The following is a 21,527-nucleotide window of genomic DNA, read 5'->3' on the forward strand; positions in this document are numbered from 1 at the left end:
AACAAGCCAACTCAGAAACTTGTCTGCTGCTCTGCAACTTGTTAAAGGAGCAGGGGGTGGGGAGAGTTCAGAAACCCCAATAGTAGAGGCTGTCCAAGCTGCACTTCTTGAACTTGGGAAAAAAAACAGTTCCAGGGGGGGCGCCAAAGCAGCCTCCCAGAAACTACAGAGGTTTATTAAGAAGATGGATCTGGGCTCTTTGCTGAGGTGTTCTGTGGAGGAAGTGGGACATCAATTGAAAAAAAACCCTACAAAACCAAACATTTTAAAGACAATATTGTCACTGTGGGAATAAATTAAGGAACAAATTAGCTGGAGTTCTTGGAGGTTTTAAAGAAGGGGCAAATCCGTGAGGGCTCTGATGTGGATTTGGAGGGATTTGGGCAGGAGATCTCCCAAGGGACCTCCCAGCTGGGCTCTTTGCCCCTGTGATGTGCCAACCAGTCCTTCCCAGAGCCAGGCAGAAGCCAGCCACTGGATGTCACCCTGCACTCATCCAACCGAGCTGCTCCCGTGTACTCATGGCAGTGGAAAGGCTTTCTTAACACGCTTTCTACTTAAGGCAATGATTTTAAGATTCTTACACTTCTTCAAAGATATTCCTCGCTGAAAAGTATTGCTACAGGACGTTTATAAAACTTCTAAATCCTGGCATAGGGTTGAAAAACTCATATGTAAGTTCAGCCAAATAGAGGGCTATGAGCTGAGTGCATTTTGAGGCCACATCAAGAGGCTAACCAACCTGGTTTAATGGCCAAACCTGACATATGCATCCAGGTTGTGCAAATATTTCCCCAATGCTGGACACAATGAACTGAAACAGACTGTGGATCTTATCTAGTGAAAGTTTATTTTCAGTTTATCACTGAAACAATATCAGTGAAACTGCTGTGAATTCCATGAAGAAACTGCAGGGACAATTATCACTGTAGAGGAAAAAAAGAAAGATTTGTAAAACCCAAAGCAAACGTCAGTGGCCTCCTAGCATAATATTGATTCTCCTCTCCTCCTGAAAGCCTTTCCTTTTTATTTCAGGCAGGTACAAGCACGAACACTGAGGGGTCTGAATGGCAAACTCTGTTCTTCTGCAGGTGAGCTTCACCTAAGGATGTGAAATGCAGGAAGCAGATACATGTTCAGTGCCAAGGCTATTGATCTTTACCTGTCAGTCTCATATTAAGAGTGCTGCCATCTGCAAGCACTCAAAAGTTCCCTACAGACATCCTGTGCTCGCCTGCCATTTCTCCCTTCCCCACTAATCCCTGTGTTCATCATACAAGTCCAGGATCATTTTGTTTTCCTTTAATGTTAGTGCCATACTCCCCTACATTTGTAAAAGGTAGAAACTGAGATTTCTCTCTAAATGCAAGTCTCATTTTTCTCTTGTAGTAATGGGGATTTTGAGTTGACCATTCTGAAAAAATCAAAGTGCTGATTTGATTCAGGTGAATAAATAATCAAGGCAGATAGTGCATCTTCTCTCGAGTGAGAAGACCATGTCAGACTCAACATCTCCACTCTTCTGAGCACACACACCATCCCTGGTGCAAAGAGAATCTACTCACATGCCTTCTCATATGTAAATGTATGGAACATTTACACATTTTGAGATTGCCTTGACATATGCCATGGACAAGGACATCAAGAACTGCTTCATTCCTTGTATAACATCCCAGCAGACTAAAGGACAAAGGTACAATTCTCTGCACAACTTTAACAAAATGATCCTGCCCAAAAGTCACATAATGAAGCTAGAAGTCTATTTGCTCTATCATAGCAGACTGTAGCATAGGTCAGTGTTTATGTGGTGACAGTTTTTACACAAGCACCTGTGACACTGTGCAGACAAAGGTGCTATAAAGATACACTGGGCTGGGGACCATCCCACAGTTGACCATTAGAGACTGAATTCAGTAGACAAGAAGCTTTGCCACTACAACGTTACTTCACAGCCAGATGCTTTATGAATACCACAAAGTCAACCCTGATCCTACCTTCCTCAGAATTAGATTTTCAAGCAGCAAAGACAGACTCTGAGGCTCTCTTCAAGCTTGCTGAGTTATTTCTCTGTATAGAAGAGGTCATTGTAGCCAGGGAAAAGGCAAAGAGGAACAATGCCCACATTCTGTCACAATGGCTGCCAAAGAACTGCTAGCAAGCTGTTTTTCTGTGAGACTCCAAACACTGCCCTTTGTGCAACACAGAAAAGGATGATATATGTACCTACACCCTGATGTAGGCATCCTGAATCGAAAGCATTCTCCTCTTAGTTGATTTGCTGTCCACATACAGTATCCACATGTTTTTGAAGTATCCACAGCTCATACAAGCTGGTTAAAGAGCAAACAGCAGCTGAAACCAGCTGTCTGCAAGGTTTCTTTTTTCACAAGGACTTGGGTAAAGGATAAAGTGCAATGTCAAGGACTACAAACAGTGGTCTTATTTTATACCTATATTTTATACCTATATTTGATACAGAATGTCCTGTTCTAGCCTGGAGTTCCTGCACTGTAATTGAAGAGGAAAGGGTGGTATCTTTGTGGAACATGTATATAAAGCTTCATCTTGGCAAGATCTTCCACATCCACCTAGAACTGGATACATTAATATCTGTCAGCAATTAATACGAAACAATGCTTTGAGGAAAAACTCAGGTTTTCCAATAGCAAGTGCTAAATCTCACCTCACTTATTAATAGCCAAAGGGAAATTGAGTGTATCTTTTCTGGTGTTTTCAAACACATACTGCCACAGGTGCTCTCTCAGTACTCACAGCTTCCAATGTGTATCCATGTTAGTGAGGAAAACACAAAATCAGGGAGATTACGTGGGTGCTTTATTGAGAGCTCTGGGAGCTGGGGTACAAACCCAAATCCAACTCCAACGAGGGTCCAAGAAAGTCCCAATATTATACCCCTCCATTACACAACTCTACGTTAATCATTAAACCTACATTGTTCTATTGTATACACCCAAGCATGAATTTTCTAAATATCTTGTCTTGTGATTCTCACGATTCTAGTTTGAGATAATAATCACATTCAGCTACCAACAATCGTTACAATTATATCATCTATCTTATGATGATTAGGTACAGCTTCACCCGACCTAGTAAAGGATAGCTTGATTTTCAAGTACAAGTCGTCCCAATCTTTTCCTTCTCCCCCCATCCCGACTACCCAGGCAAAGTTATACTTGATTTGGTTGGAACAATGGAAGCAACATCCTGGTTGCAGTGAAGCTGAGGTTCTATTCCTAGCTTTGCGCTCACAGAAATTATTAACCCTATCTTAACATCCAGGTGTAGGGTTGCATTCCCACCACACAGCCTGTCTAAAATGGAGACATGAAGACCTTACAGCAGCCCTTCAATACTTGAAAGGGACTTGTAAGAAAGATGGGGACAAACGTTTAGCGCGGCCTGTTGTGGTAGGACAAAACATAGGTGGATTTAGATTGTACATAAGGAAGACTTTTACAATCAGGGCAGTGAAACTCTGGCACAGGTTGCCCAGAGAGGTGGTGGATACCCCACCCTTGGAAACATTCAGGGTCAGGTTGGACAGAATGCTGAACGACCTCTTCTGGTTGAAGATGGCCCTGGTCTTTGCAGGGGGTTTGGACTAGATGGCCTTTAAAGGTCCTTTTCAATCCAAGTGACTGTTTTTCCCCTGGCTTAGAGCCATGGTTTCAGCGTGGAAAAACAACCTGCACCAACAGACACAACAGGTAAGAGGCTCTTTTTGACACACTGCTAAAGCCCATTTTTTGTTGCTGGTGTTTTCTTGATTGCTAGATAACTCTTACAACCATGAGATTTATCCCGGTGAGTCACAGAAGGCTCATCCAAGGAAGGCATTTTTAATAGCTACTACATGGTGTAAGGTTATGGCAGGAAAATGCATGTCAAGGTCATGCATCTAATCCCATACATATCTTATTTAGACCACAGAGACTTAAAGTAATTCAAAGGCTCTCAGGTTTATTAACAAGCAACAAAGTGTATGCAGGTAAAAATATTCTAAAGAAACCCTGTGTGGCACTGTGTCCTCATCCCAAATCACTCCCTATAAAAAGAAATTTTCTTCTTTTGAAGAAAGGTTACTTATTTCACAAATATCTATTACAGGAAGTACTGTGTGTTCAGAGAGAGTGCCCAGATTTCTTCCTGTCAGCTTTCCCTGGTAGCAGCCAAAAGATTGCCTGCTCTCAGTGCTAGTCACAAAAGAAATTAATGTCTTGATAAAAACAGTGAAGGGGAAAAATGTTTTGGGATTACTGAAGGATTAACATTCTTCTATCACCCTCCAAAGGTAAATGAATATGCTATACACAGAATATGCTATAATGTATGCAAAGTACACTATAATATATTCAAAGGATTCTGGAAAAGAAAAAGGTCTTTGTCTTTTGACTCATTTTGCATAACTGAGATAATTTGTTCCTGCCCTTGAATTCTAAAATTAATTAGGCAATACCTCCTTCTCTCTTAATTTCAAACAATTCATTTATCTTCCTTTTTTGTTTTGTTTTGTATTCCTACAGTCCAATACCTGGATCAGTTAGTCCTATGTAACCCTTTATCCTTAAACAATTCCTAATCCCACATGAAAAGGATGACTTAGACTGAGGCTATGCAGTACACTCAGAGAACTGCTGGCTAGAAAACAAATGCCAGCACTCTGCTTGAAAACTTCTGGCAGGGAAAAGGCTTCCAGAGCATGTTGCTTCCTTCCTGCTATTGTCTCATCTGCCTACATGGATCTGCTGCAGGGAATTATCTCACTGTGTTGCTCATTTACATCAGAGCAGTGTGTCCAGTGTATCCCTCTGCAAGCAGGAGCCAGGGAGCTGCTGCAGAGCACCTGCTTCCTGCTAAAGAGAGTGTCCAGCCAGCAAATGGCCAGTTTTGAGGGCCTGAGGGAAGGCAGGCAACCCAACACCACCACTCCAGTGTACACACAGCATTTTGTGTTCAGCCCATTGTATTCACTTTGATTCAATGGTTCAAAAGTAGCAGCATTGAGAAAAAACAAACAAACAAAAAGGACCCCAACCTCTTGATATTTATTGCTCAAACATCAATCAACAGACATGGATTACCCCAAGCGCTGCACAAAAGGATGCTGAGAGAGGTGCACAGGCAGAAAAGTTTATTATAGCAAGGTCTGCAGCTAATGGCATACATTGATTCCAGCAGTGAAACTTACCCTTTTGGGAGGAAAAAAACACCTGAAATAAAAAGGAGGGCTGGAAACAGAGGCCCTCAGGTTATTGTTCTCTTTCAGGCTTCTCATCCAGTGTAGTAGGTGTCCCCTTAATGTTTTTCCCCATGGAGTTCCCTATCAGACATTCCTTCACACAATGTCACTTGTGCTCTATGCTGACTCATTGTTCATCTCTGAGCATCATCAGATCTCCTCATTTAAATGGCAACCCCTTCCAAAGAGAGCCCCTCTCACACCACTATTGGGCTTGGCAGGTGCAAGGCCACAAAAGCAAGGCCAAAACATTGCCAGTGGTTTGGGAGAAAGTTACAGAGCTGTGAGCAAGAAGCTGGATTTTGATTTGCAGATGGAAGGCTGCAGGTGCAACACCAGCTCTGTTTGAAACAGCTCCTTTAAGGGATATTTCTGGAGCAGGCAGCACACACATGGATCAAGATGTGCTATAGACTATTTTAAATGTGAACAGAGAGTCTGAACCTTAAACTCACATTTGCAGAATCAGCTGAGATCAGCCAATGTCTCTGTGCCACCCTTGGTTTTCATCTCAGTGTTCCTGCAGAGCAAGGATATGAAGGCAGGGTGAAAGGACTGGAGGTCTGTGTCACTGGCTTTCCAATCAAAGCTCAGCACTGCAGCCTGCAATGTCCCACTCTGGAGGCCAAGTCAGCCTGCAGGCTAAGACATGGCTTTAACCTACCTCTGCTTCCAGTTCAGAGTGCCATGCAGCTGACCAGCTGTCACATTGCTGAGAAAAGACCTTAAAATGTGTCGTAGTAGTTCTTTCATGCTCTTTGACTAATTAAATGCTGCCAAAGCTTCTGGGCCAATTGAGAAGAACCTAATGTAGAGTCAAGAAAAGCAACCAACTAAGATGCATATAACCCCAAATAAAGCTTGTCTGGTGCAAATCCTTGCAGCTGTTAACACGACACAAAATTCTGCCTTTCACTTGTTTCCTCTGTGGTAATGAAGCCCATCTAATTATCTGGACCTAGGATTGAAGACTCCAGATATGATTTTGAGATTGAAATGCTAATTGTATTTTGCCATTTGCTGCAAAACAGCATATAGCTAAAATACTGAGGATGGATGAAGGCAAGTACTTTAAACCCAACACTCAGTTTGGTTTTAAGCACAGAAATGAGCTATCAGCAGCTATTAGTTGTAAGCCAAACCATGCTGGCCTCTGAGAAAGGACCCTCCTCTTCCACTCCCCATCAAGTGTTTCAGTAAAAACACGATTTTGGGAGTAAAATGCACTATTGTGCATTATCAGGGACAACCATTCTTTCAGCAATGCAGCCTACTCATTTACAGAATGCTAATGTGTTTCCAAAACCCTTTTAACTCATTTTTTTTTAATGAACCATTAGCTTTGTAATGAGAAAGCAAGCATGGTCTCACAGTAATCACAAGTTCTGTATGACACTACCTATTTATATATGCAATTAATAGAAGGTGCACTAGTACACATTACCAAAATCTACAGCACAGTATCCAGGCTGTAATATCTAAAAAAGAAAGCTTTGGGTAAAACTTACCTGACCTTAAAGAAATACTATTCAAATAGAAAGTCTCAATCCTTTATTGCAACATTTACAATGTCTGCCGTATCAGAGGTTATCTTAGGGATTTTATTGAGGTTATTTGCCTGTATATTTGCCTAAGCATCTGTGATATGCTGCAATCAACTGCCACAATAAAGATTTAATTTCACAGCAAATTACCATTACATAGCCGAGTAAAATTATGTGGCCAGCTGGGCTTTTGTAAATTCCTTGCCCTTGAAGGAACAGTCTTATTTGCTTCTTGATAGACATGTTGTTCTGACACTAAACTGCTAGGGAAATAACCAACTGTCCCCATATGGTCTTCATACTATTCTCCATAAACCTTCAAGCAAAGGGGTATATAATTAGATACCTTAAAACCACCCTTATCTGGTCTGAGCTGGTTTATCACTTAGCCAAAAAGGAGTTATCAGCAGTGTTCTTATCTGGTTTTACATTTCCTAGGTTCCAATCAGCTGGCACATGAGACAAAACCATTGACAGAAGTTCTGATCTAGGCATACGTCTTTTGAGTAAATGAATACTGCATACAGTTTATCTGGATCTTTTTTTGTAAACACAGCTAATCTTTATATTTGCTTCCCTTAAATTTAGAACTTGAAAGGCCCCTGCGATAAAAGCTTTCTCCTCCAGTGTTTTCATAAACAGCCACAGAAATAAACTGTTGAGCCATTCTGTAAAGGTTCAGTTCATAATTACCATATAGCTACTGAAGATATCTCATTTTAAAAAAAGAAAAATATTAAAGCCCTTTAAGGCTCCTCAACTAGTTTTAACATTCACTTTTAAAACTAAGTTACTGCTTTAAGCCCCACAATAGCTCAGCATTTGCATCCATTTCTTGACAGCAATGTGTGTTAATCTACTTCTAATTTGTTCATATACACAAGAATCAACCCTTATACTTGAAGCCCAGAATTCTCCAGAGTCTTTCCCAATCATTAGTTTTGAGTAAACATAAATCAGCTGGACTTTCTTAATATTAATGAATCTGCAGTCTGAAGCATTATAATCTTCTTCTGCTTTGGCAGGGGAATTGGTGCCTGGGGGAAAAAAAAAAGTAACAAAAGAATGACGTAGGTGAATTTAAATACATACATACTTTCACAGAAGTATAAATACACGTGACTTTGTAGTAAAATTGTTCCTACAAATAAAAGTAGGTTATCTTGAAACAGTTAAAGTCTTCAGGAATTTGTTCTGTGCATTTTTTCTATTCTCCAGTAACCAAAGTAACAGCTTTGGAAACAATTTCAGCACTGAAAGTTAGAATTTCTCTCTACGCTTTTCACTTCAGTGAAAAATGTCCCTTTACAAACCACATTTTTTTGTAAAACTGCATGTGACATTCTACGTAGCCAGTTGACAAGACAAACATATGAAAGAGCCAAACAAGCAAAGTAGTTTTCCCTTCACCCCAACTATTATTTTTAAAACTCTTTGTCCTCAAAGTTAAAGCAAATTCACTTACAGACACAGCCATCATCAGTACACACTTCTTGCTGGTAAGCTTCTCCATAAAAATTCCAGTTGCCAGAGGACACATTAATGTAAGACACAAAAGAAAAATCATCAAATAATCACTTGCTGTCATTTTTCTTTGCTGCAGCACTGGCTGAGTGTGTACCAGGTCCAGCAATCCCCATTTTTTACGGAAGAAGCAGACACCTGGACACACACACCAGGCTAATACGAAGGGGCTGTGGCAACATTCCATCCCACCAGAGCAGCCATAAACAGGGGGGAAAATGACTCATAAAGCTGAATCCCCTCCCAGAGCCATTCTGTATTAACATTTTCATCAGCAGCTGTATTATTTAAACACTCTCAGCCCTTCTAGAGTTGTCCACAGCCTGAACGGTACTTCAAGCAAAGTCTGAGAATGAAAATTAAGTCAGACCCTGGCAAGAAGAAAATGAAATGACATCCTTCTTAATCCTGCTGTCCTTAATTTTCACAAATGCTCACTGACAAGCACAACATTCTCTGGGCCAAAAACCCTCAGTGGCAGAGATTCACTCCCCTGTTTCTGTCTACAGAAAGGACCTACTGGGACAATACCAGATGGATTCAATGCAAACAAACGATTAGGGAGCTGCAAGGCAGTAAAAAGGCTTTTTTCAAGTCAGCAATTAGAATTTGAAATACAAGAATTCAAGCACAGCATATTTGTAAAGGCAAGATCCCTTCCACAGGGAGAGCAAAACACAGAGGTCACACCAGAACAGCAACCATTCCACTTTTCTTTACCTAGCTGAACTCTGTTGAGGATTTGCAGGTCCAAGACACTGAACAGTGCCACAGGCTGACTTTAAAGGTCCTCTTCACAACTTCTTTACAACAGCACAGCTGTCAGGTTGCTCTGGATCAGCACTGAGAAATAACCAAGGGCAAGTTTGGAAATCCCCAAACTGCACTCCAGTGATCCAGTGTTTCCTGATTCATGAAGAGCTGCTGCCTGTACCAGCTTTCAGTTCCCAGACAGAACAGCAGAAATTGTCAGCTGTCACCAAAAATCCCACACTCCTTGAGAAGAAATTGCATCATGCAACTTCTGGCATCACCTTCCCATCACAGCTGACTTCACCACATTCCCCTCTAGCCTTCCAGCCCAATACTCCTTCCTCCCACCTCCCTTAGGTTGTGTCCAGCTTCCTTCACAGACAGCTCCAAACCCTTCAGGTGAATGAAGGTGAAAAGCAATGCTAGTCCTGGGCACACAAACTAGTGGGATGAAATGACAGCATAATTATTACCCATAAATTTATGGCTGCAGGAAGAAAAAATCCAAGGTTATGATGGAGTAACTGTCATTTTTGCGCTTACAGGAACATTGAAACAATTTTCATTTGCAAGTATTAGAAGGCTTGTGAAATAGTACATACACAAAAAACAGCAAAAAGAATGAAAGAAATACAAAAATGGAGATAGGACAGTAATTGAGATGACTGTGAAAGAGGCATCATCTTGCAATGTACTCTGGGAGCAGGTGAAACTTCCATTTTCCAGGTCTTGTGCAAAAAAAGGTGGCTTATGTTGCAGATACAAAACACTACAACTTTTTGAAGTGATTTTTTTCCTGAAATATTTAGAACAGTTACAACTCACAACACTGTATCTGATTACTTCACGGCATCCAGTGTATTTCATGTCACACAAAACCTATAAAGTTTTTAACAAATGAGAAAAAAATAAAGCAAATCAAACCTGAGAAACCCAGAAGCATTAGGACATGTATCTTGGAAAAGCCTGGCTAAAAACTGGAAACTTTTATGTTTCCTCTCAGGACTTGCTTCTACTGCCAGCCACCAAGACAAAACCAAGTTGAATCACGTTACTGCCAAACTATTTCGATTTCTAACTACCTGGGTGTCCTGGGTTGACTTTTCCAAGACACTGGGAAAAAAGACTCACTAATGATAAGCTCTATTTCCTAAGTGAAAAACAGCTGTCTCCTTGATAATGAGCTTGAATGCTGTGTTTATTGTGAATACGCTGCCATTCAGCATTCCTGATAATGCTTTTTGCTCTGGAAAGACAGTTATTTTTAGCACTCACTTCCAAGAAATAAGGATGACCTTCAAAGTTCTTAAACTGAATAAAGCCCTGCAAGGCTAATCAACAATGAGGCAGACTTGAGGAAAAAACAACATGGCTTGAAAACAACATATTTATATTTTATTTTATAAAAATTAGTATTCCAACAGGAAAAGCTACTCTCCAGGTGATCTGTGGAAGTCCCAGATGAGCCCTGGTCCTTGTGGCAATTCTATTCCAGTCTTATGTTTTCTGCAGAGAACAGCAAACATGTCAGCTGACCAGAGTTACCGGTGTTTAAAAAACACAAACACCTTCCCACAGGAACTCCTTTACAGGAGCACAAAGTTATTTCTTTGCATAGGTGATTTTCATGGCATGAGATGGAGTGATCTTGAATCCCTGGAGAGCATCTCGAGCAGCCCCTGCCTGGTTCTCATTTTCAAACTCCACGAAGGCGATGTCGTGGCGCCCTGGCACTAAGCGAACTTCTTTGAATCCAGGAAACCTTTAAAATGATAAGGTCAGAGTCAAAAATGCTTCTTAGCTCAATAATGCATCTCTTTTATCAGAAGCATTTGCTAGTGTAATAATTATTACTAATGAAAGATTCAAACTGAAGGGTTTTATATGTTCTGTCCTTAGAAGTATGCCTCAATTAAGGAATATTATGTGGAAGCAGTTTAATCAGTGCTGTGCACATACAGAAGCAATCTAACTAGTTTAGAAACTACTCCTGCTGTCCTAAAGGCTTCAGTATTACAGTCACCAGCTTAAAATCCAGTGCAAATTGATAGCAGATAAATTACACAGTCAAAACCAGCTACAAAAAAGACTAGATTTGCTTTCTGAACCAAGTCATCAGAACTGACATCTGTAACGTTGGCAATAGGACAAACAACTGAAATACCTCCAGAAGAAACTGTTCTTTCTAAAATGTGAGCTTGCCAAATGAGACAACACACACAGGTTAGAGAAGAATTCAAAGAAGAAATCATTTCCATTCAAAACTTACTGATTAAATAACATGGACAGCATCATCTCATTTGTTTCCTCAGGCAAATTATTAAGGAAAAGGATATAGTTTGGTGGGTTATCAGGCACCTGCAACAACAGAAGATCAAAGCTCAGAAGACTATACATAGCTGCAAGCAGTTCCTTTCCATCTGTCTACAGGATTATTTGAACCAAGATTCACATTTCTTTAGTTTTGCTCATAACATTCTATCTGGGTTTCAATATGCAGACAGAGCCTCTTTGTTCTTTTACATGGATACATTTATTTGGAGAGGTTCTGACTTCCACAAAAACCACAACACTGTACTGTTTTAATGTCACATTTAAACTCAACTAGCCAAGAGCTGACACTACAACACTCTTCACATCCAGGTGCCAAAGGAGTGGCTGCAGAGCTGCCCAAGCCATCTGTGTGGGATGTATGAAGGACTCACATCCTTCTGGAGATCAGTGGGAAGCCAAGCCCTGTTCACCTGCAGTACTACCAAAATACTGAACATCTCTGGGCAATTAAAACTCACAAAACCCACATGGCTTTATGACAGAGCTCAATTTAAATTTCTTAATTAGAAACCCCATTTAGATTTAGAGATTTGGTCTGTTAACAGATTTGCCTGCTAATATGAATTTGTAGCCACCCCCCACAGACAAGGCTGAGTAGTCATTTGCTGATACTGGAATCTTCAAGTCATCAAGTACATTATAAAAATAAAAATAAACTGGACACCCCAACTTCAAACATCCTCTAAGCAGTGCCAAACAAAAAGCCTCAAATAAAATCTCCTTTTACTGATGGAAATATTCCAGGTAGTGCCATTAGAAAATAAACTTCTGGAGTTCATAGAAATACCCAAACACTCAGTGCTGTTGATGCAAACTGACAAATACACATATTGTGCCTGAAAATCCAGGGAGCAAGACCTCTTCTCCTGTTGATTATGTATGTAATGGCAGAACTCAAAAAATATGCAGGGCAGACAAGGATATTCTTCTATAGCACTTGCTCTCTTGCAAATCCTGGCTCTTTACTCCTTCACTTCTAACATGAATTATTTAGAAGGTTACTAAGCTGACAAGGTGAATGAAGCGCAAGGAGTTGTTCCTACACCTCCACACAATCCTCTGGAAAACAAGACACTAGTGAGAAAAAAGAAAAAGTGAGCAGAGAACCTCTAAACTCCTGAAATAAAGCTTTTAGTCAGGTATTTTGGCATCCTATGTTGTCTTCCTTTTCCTCATTCACTGCTAGAACAAAGTAAATTAAAGGGAACTTACTAGCAAAGAAAAAAGTTGGGAAACCTTCAACTGATACTAAGCACAGCCCAAATCTAAGAATCCAGTATGATTTGGTAATAATGCTGTTTTCTATATAGTAATGAGAAACTGCAGATTCTCATTTCCTGTCAACCAGATAGAGTAAAAAAGGGATTTGTTTTGTTTGTTGACTGTCAAGTAGCTGTTAGACAAATGTCTCATACAACAAAAACAAAGCTGTAAAATATATATATATATCCTCAAGTTTCCATGTGTAACAGATTATTATTCACAGAGAAGAACTATAAACATTAGTGCTTTTAGTGATAAAAATAAGCAAAAAATTACCTGATTCTGTGGTGTAGTCCCTGGGGCATTGGCTGAATTCTGTGTTGCTCCCTAGCAAGTAAGCACAGAATAGTTTTACAAAGATGTTCCATTAGACATAAAGAGGTACATATCACCATGTTTCTCTACAATTCAAGACATATGTTAAGGGTTTTACAACCAAGGAACGTTTGGTGCCTGTGAGAAACTTCCCAAAGGGAACAAAGTGTGTGAATTTTGCTTAGCTACAAAACCAGGCAATCAAAAGAAATGATATCAGTACTATGTGATCAATCTAATGGCTGAGTCAAGTATTTCTCCACATTACAGGAGTTGATTTAATAGACATGGAGAAAGCAGTTTTGAAGGCCCAGACAGGTATCCTGGTTTTACCTGGGATAAAATTAATATTTTTTTTAGTACACTGTGCTTGGAATTTGGTAGGAGAGTAACCCTGGTAACAAACGGATGTTTTGGTTGTTGGCCAGTGGTGCTTGTTTACATCAAGGATTTTCCAGTTTCCCATACTCTGCTGGAGAGCAGGTGCACAAGAATATACAACTGGGGGAAACTGGTCAGGTGCCTTGATGTCTTCTGCTATTCTTCAGCACAAGAACTACTAAATGTTGCTACTTTATCTAGGCCAACCCTTAGTGGAGATAAATTAACTCCTGTTAATCTAACATTGAACATCTAATATCTAATGTAAATTAATTATCTTGTTCTCATTTACCATTCTTCTGTCCTCACTGGGCAACAGGGCATTAAAACACTGAAGAGGAAAGGTGATTGAGCACTTGAAGCCAGTACTAAAGATAAACACACTCTCCTTTTTTATTTCTTCTTAAAAGAGGCTTCTCTTTAAGAGTTTCTACTTTGGTTTGTTGTAGCTTTGCCCTACATCTTTATTTTCATCTGGTAATGGCAAAGAAGGGGGGAAAAAAGAAACAGCAAGCACTACATAACCAGCTCCCTCTCTTTCACCTTTTAGTAAATGCTCAAGACCTCTAATCAACAAACATCAGCTTAGGAACTGAAAAGTAACAAAAAACAACATCAAGTCCTAAAAAAAATTATTTGCAATAGCTTTTGTGTGGTTTTGTTTCGATTTTTCTGAACAGAGAAGGAGCTTACCTGGATAACCTTTTTATTTGGTGCATTTGCTGACTGTTCCAGAGTTTTGGCTTTCTTCTTTTCCTTTCTTTTTTCCTTATCAGCAAAAGTCCCCCGCATTTTAGAGATGATATCAGAATCTGTTTTTGCATACTGAATACGCTTTGGAAAAGAAAACCAGAGTATATTCTGCAATTAATAACACTGAACATTTTGTACCACTTACACTAACTCTGTATTTACGCTTTTTTGGTTTTTTGCAGGAATCTTTTATATTTAAATATTGCTATAAAGTGTAGGGAGGTTTATAAAGTAACCAATTCTCATAGTTATTTCTGAACACAATTACAGAAGTCTAAAAAAAAAAAACCCTAACATGGACATTCCTAACTTTAGCTCACTGAAAGCAGAACTCCATTTATCTAACAATATCTTTCTAACATCTCTCAAGGTAGAATATACAGAAGATACATTTGAGCTACACAGAGGACATGTGAGAAAATTTGTTCGAGCTTCTATTAAAACTGTGAGTTTTCAACCCCATTTTAAGAGGAGTTAAAATTTAACAGCAATTTCTCAGATCTCTGCCGAAATCAAATTCAGCAAAAGTAAAACTTCTTGAACAGAAAAGGCAAGTCTCCACCTTAATCCCAACAGGATTGCATAAATGCTGCTGTTCCTTTGACAAAGGCCCCCCACAGCTAAAGGTTAAGCTGATGCAGGTGTAACTACACCAGTGTGCAACATTATTATTATTCATGCACACAATCCTGTTGTTTTCCCTATCAAAGACTACCTCAATACAAAACTACACAGCAGCTGAAGATTTTGTTAATGCTTCTGTTTAGTGCTTAGAGTATACAGGCTGCAGGCAATGTTTGAAGAGGGAAGTACATTTCAAAGCTTATGAAGTTCTAATGTTTTTATTTCTTATTGAGTTCTACTGAGCACAAAACTCCTTAGGGATAAACGGAGGACTGAGCTTGCAAAATTCTGTGTGAGGGATTTAATGAGAGAATCTGAAGGTGTTAAGGCAAACAGCTTGTGGCTCAGCAGAACAAGTGCTCTCTTCAGTGTTATTCTGCATGTTATGAAATACATTCCCAAATCATGTTCTATCAATCACCACTGTTTGTTTCACTGAAGTTACACTGAAGTACTTGGTTTGGTGATCTACAGTCAAGCAGAACTAGCCATCCATTAAAAAAAACATAAATCACTGTTCCCATTTGGAAAGCAAACTGGAGATCTTCACCCTCCTCATTGTTACCTCAAAAAGGAAGCATCCCATTCTAGCTATTCATTACAAATCTAAGAGTAGTTAACGTTACTCTACATAAAGTAACTGAAAACTAATCCAATTTCACTAATATTACAGAATTAATTTAACTGGTTCAATGGAAGACACGATGAGTAAAATTAAAGTATTCAAGATCATAAAAACCTTAATCCAGTATGGAAAAACAAAAAGCCCCCCATTAAGAACCCTAAATGTTAAGTTCATAGTGTGCATGTATGTGTAACTGCAGTCTCTTCAGCATCCCTCCAGTCTGCACAAATGCAGACAGCCATCAGGCTGTGCCCTGACTGAGTAATCCTCTGGTAACAACTACACAGGATAGTTCATTCCCAGGGTGAAGGGCCAAAACACTGCCTCACACCATCAGGGTATTGCTCTCCTTTACAAAGGTCACAAAACAACTCACCATTGGTTTCCCATAAAAGGGGAAGCCTTGCAGCTGTCTCAAAGCATTGGTAGATGACCCAAGTTCTTTAAATATAACAAATGCCTGCCCTCTCATCTTCATGGTTTTTAAAGCCACGATGTCGACCACATGACCAAACTGGGAGAACAAAGCGTACAGGGACCTCTTCAGCTCTGGGGACCAAAGGAGAAAACAGATTAGAGCAGGTTACATGCAAACTGCCACTTCTGCAGTCTGCTGTCCTTTGGGAACAATGTTTTTTATGAGCTTTAGCTCACACAGCTCACACATGAGTTTGTCAAAAGTGTTGCAGTACAAGTTTATTTGTGCAGGTTTTGTGAGCTGCTGTGCAACATTTGGTGTCGTGGCTCAAGGATTCAGGTAGTGAAAAGTTGTAGTGCCATCCCTTCTACCATTCAGAGGGAGTAACAATTACATGAGGGTATTAAAAACAGGTTTTCATACACGTATATGCACACCCACTCTCTCACACAATCAAGTATGATGCATGACAGCCATCCTGGACTGATCAGCAAATCAAAACTGAAACAAGCAGCAGTAAAGAGGATGTAAAACAAGAATGTAGCAAAATAGTAACAACCTAAAGGCTAATTAGAGTTGGAAATTTTGGTTGTAACTGTTTAATTAATTTTCTCACATAAAGTATTTTTTTCATATTCTGGATCCAAATGATTTTTGTATGAGACTACTGCAGCTGACAGCTGCAACGGGTTTACTTTAATTATTTACAATCACCTGAATGCATGCCAAATTAAACCTTAGTCCTATGCAAATCAAGCCAAATGAACAATCTGTGCTGTGCAATCATTCTAACACAAACCCCTTACATCTGAACTATTTTAGCAGTGTAAGAATGCTGCCTCTTCTTTACTGCTGCTGACACTTGGTAATACCAGTCCACTTCTTCACCTGCTCTTGACTAACTATATTGTGGTGTGTTTTTAACTAAAAAAAGGTTTTCTATCAAAACACATTCCCTAAAAATTGTTAGTGCAAGTCCAGGAGGCCACCAAGTTGATCAGAAGGATGGAGCACCTCTTCTATGAGGAAAGGCTGAGAGATTTGGGGTTCAGCCTGGAAAGGAGAAGTCTCAGGGCTGACCTAACTGTGGCCTTCCTGAAGTACCTGAAGAGAGTGTACAAGATGCTGAGGGACAATTTACAAGGGCTTGGAGTGACAGGACAAACGGGAATGGCTTCAAACGGAGAGCAGGCTTAGATGTGATATTGGGAAAATATTATTTACTATCAGGATGGTGAGGCACTGGAACAGGCTGCCCAGAGAGGTTGTGGACTCCCCATCCTCGAAAGCGTTCAAGGCTGAGCTGCAGGGAGATCTGAGCAACCTCACTGAGTGGGAGGTGCCTGTTTGCTTGAACTGTTTCATTACAAGAGGCGTTTGCCGAGAGCTCGGCTCATGCCCACCTTCTGCTCAGCACGCCAGAGACCTCCGGGAGCTCCTAAAAGCCCCTTTGTAACATAAATGCCGTGTGCAAGCACACGACCAGCCCCACTGGACAATCTCCCCCTTCCTGAGGCTGCCCTCAACCACCCGTACCTTCCTTCTTGATCTTGTCATTGATGTTGTTGATGTAGATGGTGTGGTTCGGCCTGATGTCCATTCTCGGCGGCACCTAGGAACCTGCCTGCGGGCAGAGCACACAGAGGAGGCGTTAGCGGCGGCCAGGACACCTCCCAGCCCCGGGCAGCGGCACGGCGAGCCTGAGGGCCGCCTTGTCTGTCTGTACGTCTGCCCGCCCGCAGGCCGCACACCCTACCCGCTCCTGCCTTTTCCGGGCGGGCGAGAGCTGCGGCGGCGGGACAGGACCTTCCAGAGAGTGAGACCCCGAGGCAGCCCCTCCTTGCGCCCACCTGGCTCCCAAATGCTGAACCCCAGAGCCCCTCACCTCCGCTCTCCGGTGCGCCCGCCGCTCTCAATGGCGGCCCGCCCGTCCCGCCCCGGCGGCACGCAGCGCAGGCCGCAAAGCCGCTCCCGGAGCAGTCGATGCGCCGAGCGCCGATCGCGCCGATGGGGAGCGGCGGGATGGAAGGGATAAAACGGGATAAAAAGGAGATAGGGAGAAAAAGGGATGAAAGTTTGGGGTTTTGTTTTTTCTTCTTGTTGTTTGGCTTTGGGTTTTTTTTTTTTGTTTGTTTGGTTTGGGTTTTTTTTATGTTTGTTTCTTCGCAGCAACTCGGGGAAAGCATGGAGTGGTTTGGGTTGGAAGGGGCCTTGAAGGTTGTAATAAATAGGTGTGATTCGTGCTTAAAAAAAAAAAAAAAAAATTGAAACAGTAATCAATATTTTAAAAGAGTAGTTAAAAAGTAGTAGAGAAGAGGGAGGGGGGAAGTTCCCCCCACCCTTTTCCAGCAGATGTTTAGTAGAGAATAAGAGGCTGAGATAACAAAGCTGTATTTGTTTGGAGATGGGAAAATTTTGAGAAAAACCTAGAGGAACATTAATAAAAATAAATTTATTGCTTCCGTGTATCATGAAATTATTCGGAGGTACGCATAGAGTATTGACTGACATAATATAGGCTTAGGACACGTGTGTAACCAATGGGTTCATTGGAAGGACACGAGGAAGATGAGGAGACCCCTGAAAAGGGGATGGTGGAGTACGAGCATTGGAGGTGGAAATAGGCAGTGATGAGACCAGCGATGTGAATGTTACAAATTGAAAATAGGAGAGAATGAGAAGTAGCACACAGCATAAAAAGGTTAATTTTAGAATATTAAAAAGGTTAATTTTAGGATATTTTATTTGTACAGGGGACAGGAGGACCAAGCCCTGCTCCGTACCCCGCCGGAATGGATCCCGCAGTAGAAATTTGCTTTTGTATTATTATTATTTAGAACCAATATTATTAGCAAATTCTCGTAACTTTTAAGCTGCTCAAATTAAATCTGTTGCTACGTTTCACCTTGTTTTGGAGTTTGTTTTTGGATTGGATAATTAAGCAGCACATTCATTCATAACAAGGTCATCTGGTAAAACCATCTAGTGGACACGGACACGTTCCACTGGACTGGGATGCTCCAAGCCCTATCCAAGCTAGCCATGAACAGCCCCATGCCACAGCTTCTCTGGGCAAAACCTGTGCCTCCCCACCCTTGCAATAAAGTATTTCTTCTTCCCAACATCTGCTCTCAACCTGCCCTCTTTCAATTGAATCCATCCCCCCTTGTCCTGTCACTCCGTGACCTCGTAAACCAGATTGCTCCTTATTCACAAAGCCTTGTTCATCAGACCTCTCCTTATAAATTAATTGTGGCCTTTCTGAAAGGTAATTTAAATATTGAAAAGCTAGTGTATATCTTTTTTTTTTTAACGTAGTTTCCTGAAGGCACTTTGAAAAATCAAAAAATTTGATTCTGAAAATCTGAGGCAGTGGTGCCTCAGAACAAATAAACAGAGCAGAGATTGAGGTTGCAGCCCTTGAATTTTTGGAATAATTGTTCAGGCTGCATCCCCTCATTTCTATGAATTATTAGGCGGGCTTTTTTCAGAAGCAATTTGAAGTTGCAAAGGTTTACATCTAAAAAGGAGTTCTTGCAGGGGAGCTACTTCATAATCAATGAAGTAGTTTCTGCTTAAGCTGTAAATTATATTTGGGCAGACCATCTCATTGTAAAGAAGCAGGAATGTTATTAGGTAGAGTTCTTGGTTCAGTAATATTTCAGGAAAAGAAAATAAACTTCAGGAAATTTCAGGGAATATTTCAGGAAATAAAATAGATTACTCCAGATTCCAGAGCATGCAGGAAGTATATAAAGAAAATCATGGATTAAAGGGAGTCAAAAATAAAAGCCAAAGGCAAATAAGCTGTTGACTGAGGTGTCATTCACTGGTGGAAGAAAAGAGTGTGTTCTGCAGCTGTTTACAGCTGAGCATGGTGTGGGAAGTGGTGTGCCAGGGGATACCTTATGCAATGCATACACATGGCAAATTCAGAACATGACAGGCAGCAATTTTAGGTCAAGTTTTAGGATTCTATTTATTTTTCTTTGTTTATTGTCTTAAGACTTGACTTTGTTAACAAAGTACAGTATTGAAATCCAAGCCTGAACAATACATTAAAACTCTTTTTCAGAAAGGCTGGCTGTACTGTTTTATACCTCCATCAGCCCACATAACTTTTTAATTTCGTATCAATGTTCAAAACTGCTTGTTTTTTATTGAGTCAATGGAGATAAAGGAACTGGTCTCACACAATCAAAAATCTTGACATTTTATAAATTATTTTTTAAATAAAGTCCTTCAACTACCCATAGAGAAGACACCCTAAAAAAAAAATACAAAAACCTGTCAACCTGACACAAAGTAAGGAAGAATTAATGGCTTCTATATTTCATCCAGCACAGCAAGCAACACTTAATTTTGCTCAGAGTCACTTTAAGGACAGCTAATTTACTCTTGTAGAATTTGAATGCAACAAGGCAGAAAAAAAGGCATCTTTCCAGCTCCTCAGATGGGATTTCAGAGTCTGCCTGCCAGTTCAATAAAAGTGACATTCATTCTTCCTCACTTCTCTAAGGTTTATCTGAATTGCTACTGTTTCCTTGATCCCCAAACAGAGGTATAGTGCTCTCATATTCACTAAAATGGTCATTTAAGTTGTTTATTTAAAAGTCCTTGACGGCTTGAATTATTGTAAAAATTACTTCAAATTTCTTAGAAGGAGTACTTGCAGCACCTAAATAACCAGTTATGATTCATCACCAATATAATGGGCTGAGAACACATTTCCAGCTTGGACAGGTACCTGCTTCATCAGAGGCTGCCAAAACAGCTCTGGAGAAACAAAACAAAGGGCACAGGGCTCTTTAAAATATCTTTGCAGCCACCACTTCCCCCTCCTCCCCATTGCTTAAAGTCAAGGAAACCCAGCATTTCATTGTTATTGGTGCTGTTTATTATGAGTCCTCTAATAAAAATCAAGGGGGTTTATTTCTTCTTCTTCTTCCTTTTCCACATTCAACAAAAGTCTCTGAGGTATAAATAACCAAGAGCTGTGTGTGGTGGAGGCATCACAGCTCCATGCCCTCCTCATGGCCTCAATTGGGTCCACACACAGTGAGGCTTCACAGTTGTCACAGCTGTTATTTCCTGGAGGAAGACTGTGGCATAAGCAAAGTTACTCTAGTTCATCAGTGTGGAAATATTTTCATCTCAATTAAACCCACATGCTAGAAAGGAACACAAGGGCAAATGCTTTGTGACATGGCTGGATTTGTCTGCAGTATTTTTTTTGACTGCTCTGTTCTGCTGTGTCAGGGAGAAAGTAATACAAAATCACTAAATATTGGACAAAGACAATGAACAAAGTGACAGAAAAGAAGGAAATTTCCTAGCAAGTACAAACTGGCCCTGTGAGCACTCGCAAAGTCAGTATACAGGAAGCCTCTCATTGAAAACAGAAAATGTTCTTTGATGGGTGAACAACTTGGTGATCTATATTCAGTTGGAAGGTGTGAAAGGGAAGGAATTAGTCCCTATAAATCAGGATCTGCTGAGCAGTTGGACTAGCTGCTGCTACCCAAAGCTGAGGAGTCCACAGGGATTTACAAATCATTATTCACAGGCTCTTCATATGTGATCTCTGCAAACTCACAAAGCAGAGGGAATGGACAAAGTGATAGCAGGACAAATTTGTTATTGATTAGAACTTGCAATGTGCTCAGCAAAGCTTCACTGGAACCACCTGAATTAATTGTAACCACTCAGAAAATGAACCTGGCTGGCCCTGTT

At 40.6% G+C, this 21,527-nt stretch overlaps 2 protein-coding genes across 3 annotated transcripts; both read right to left on the bottom strand.

The window, feature by feature from the left end:
* Window positions 1–4,214: 4,214 nt before the first annotated feature.
* Window positions 4,215–8,444, bottom strand: OTOR (otoraplin). The gene is given in 6 exon segments (XM_066314393.1): window positions 4,215–4,242; window positions 7,014–7,120; window positions 7,696–7,841; window positions 8,270–8,293; window positions 8,296–8,405; window positions 8,407–8,444. Coding segments are annotated over 6 exon segments (453 nt in total).
* A 2,010-nt stretch (window positions 8,445–10,454) lies between these two features.
* On the bottom strand, window positions 10,455–17,727 carry SNRPB2 (small nuclear ribonucleoprotein polypeptide B2). Of its 2 annotated transcripts, none has more exons than XM_066316504.1 (7): window positions 17,680–17,727; window positions 17,331–17,418; window positions 15,753–15,925; window positions 14,068–14,208; window positions 12,955–13,005; window positions 11,351–11,439; window positions 10,455–10,843 (listed from the first exon to the last, which is right to left on the bottom strand). In XM_066316504.1, exons 2-7 carry the CDS (start codon window positions 17,392–17,394, stop codon window positions 10,684–10,686), a joined length of 678 nt encoding a protein of 225 aa, XP_066172601.1. In that variant the 5' UTR covers window positions 17,395–17,418; window positions 17,680–17,727; the 3' UTR covers window positions 10,455–10,683. The 2 variants fall into 2 exon arrangements, with proteins under 2 accessions (XP_066172601.1, XP_066172600.1); XM_066316503.1 differs by having other exon boundaries at window positions 17,645–17,726.
* Between the last annotated feature and the right edge of the window lie 3,800 nt (window positions 17,728–21,527).

The sequence above is a fragment of the Sylvia atricapilla genome, chromosome 3 (genome assembly GCF_009819655.1).
Source record: "Sylvia atricapilla isolate bSylAtr1 chromosome 3, bSylAtr1.pri, whole genome shotgun sequence".
In the NCBI taxonomy this organism is placed as follows: Eukaryota; Metazoa; Chordata; class Aves; order Passeriformes; family Sylviidae; genus Sylvia; species Sylvia atricapilla.

Bases quoted from the DNA above. Each gene is read 5' to 3' on its own strand.
- SNRPB2 (XM_066316504.1), bottom strand. From the start codon at position 17,394: ATGGACATCAGGCCGAACCACACCATCTACATCAACAACATCAATGAC. The intron at 13,006-14,067 runs GTAAGCTCCTTC...CTTACTTGCTAG, and splicing joins CAAATAAAAAGGTTATCCAG to GGAGCAACACAGAATTCAGC. The intron at 10,844-11,350 runs GTAAGTTTTGAA...ATCATTTTAAAG, and splicing joins CTGTCCATGTTATTTAATCA to GTTTCCTGGATTCAAAGAAG.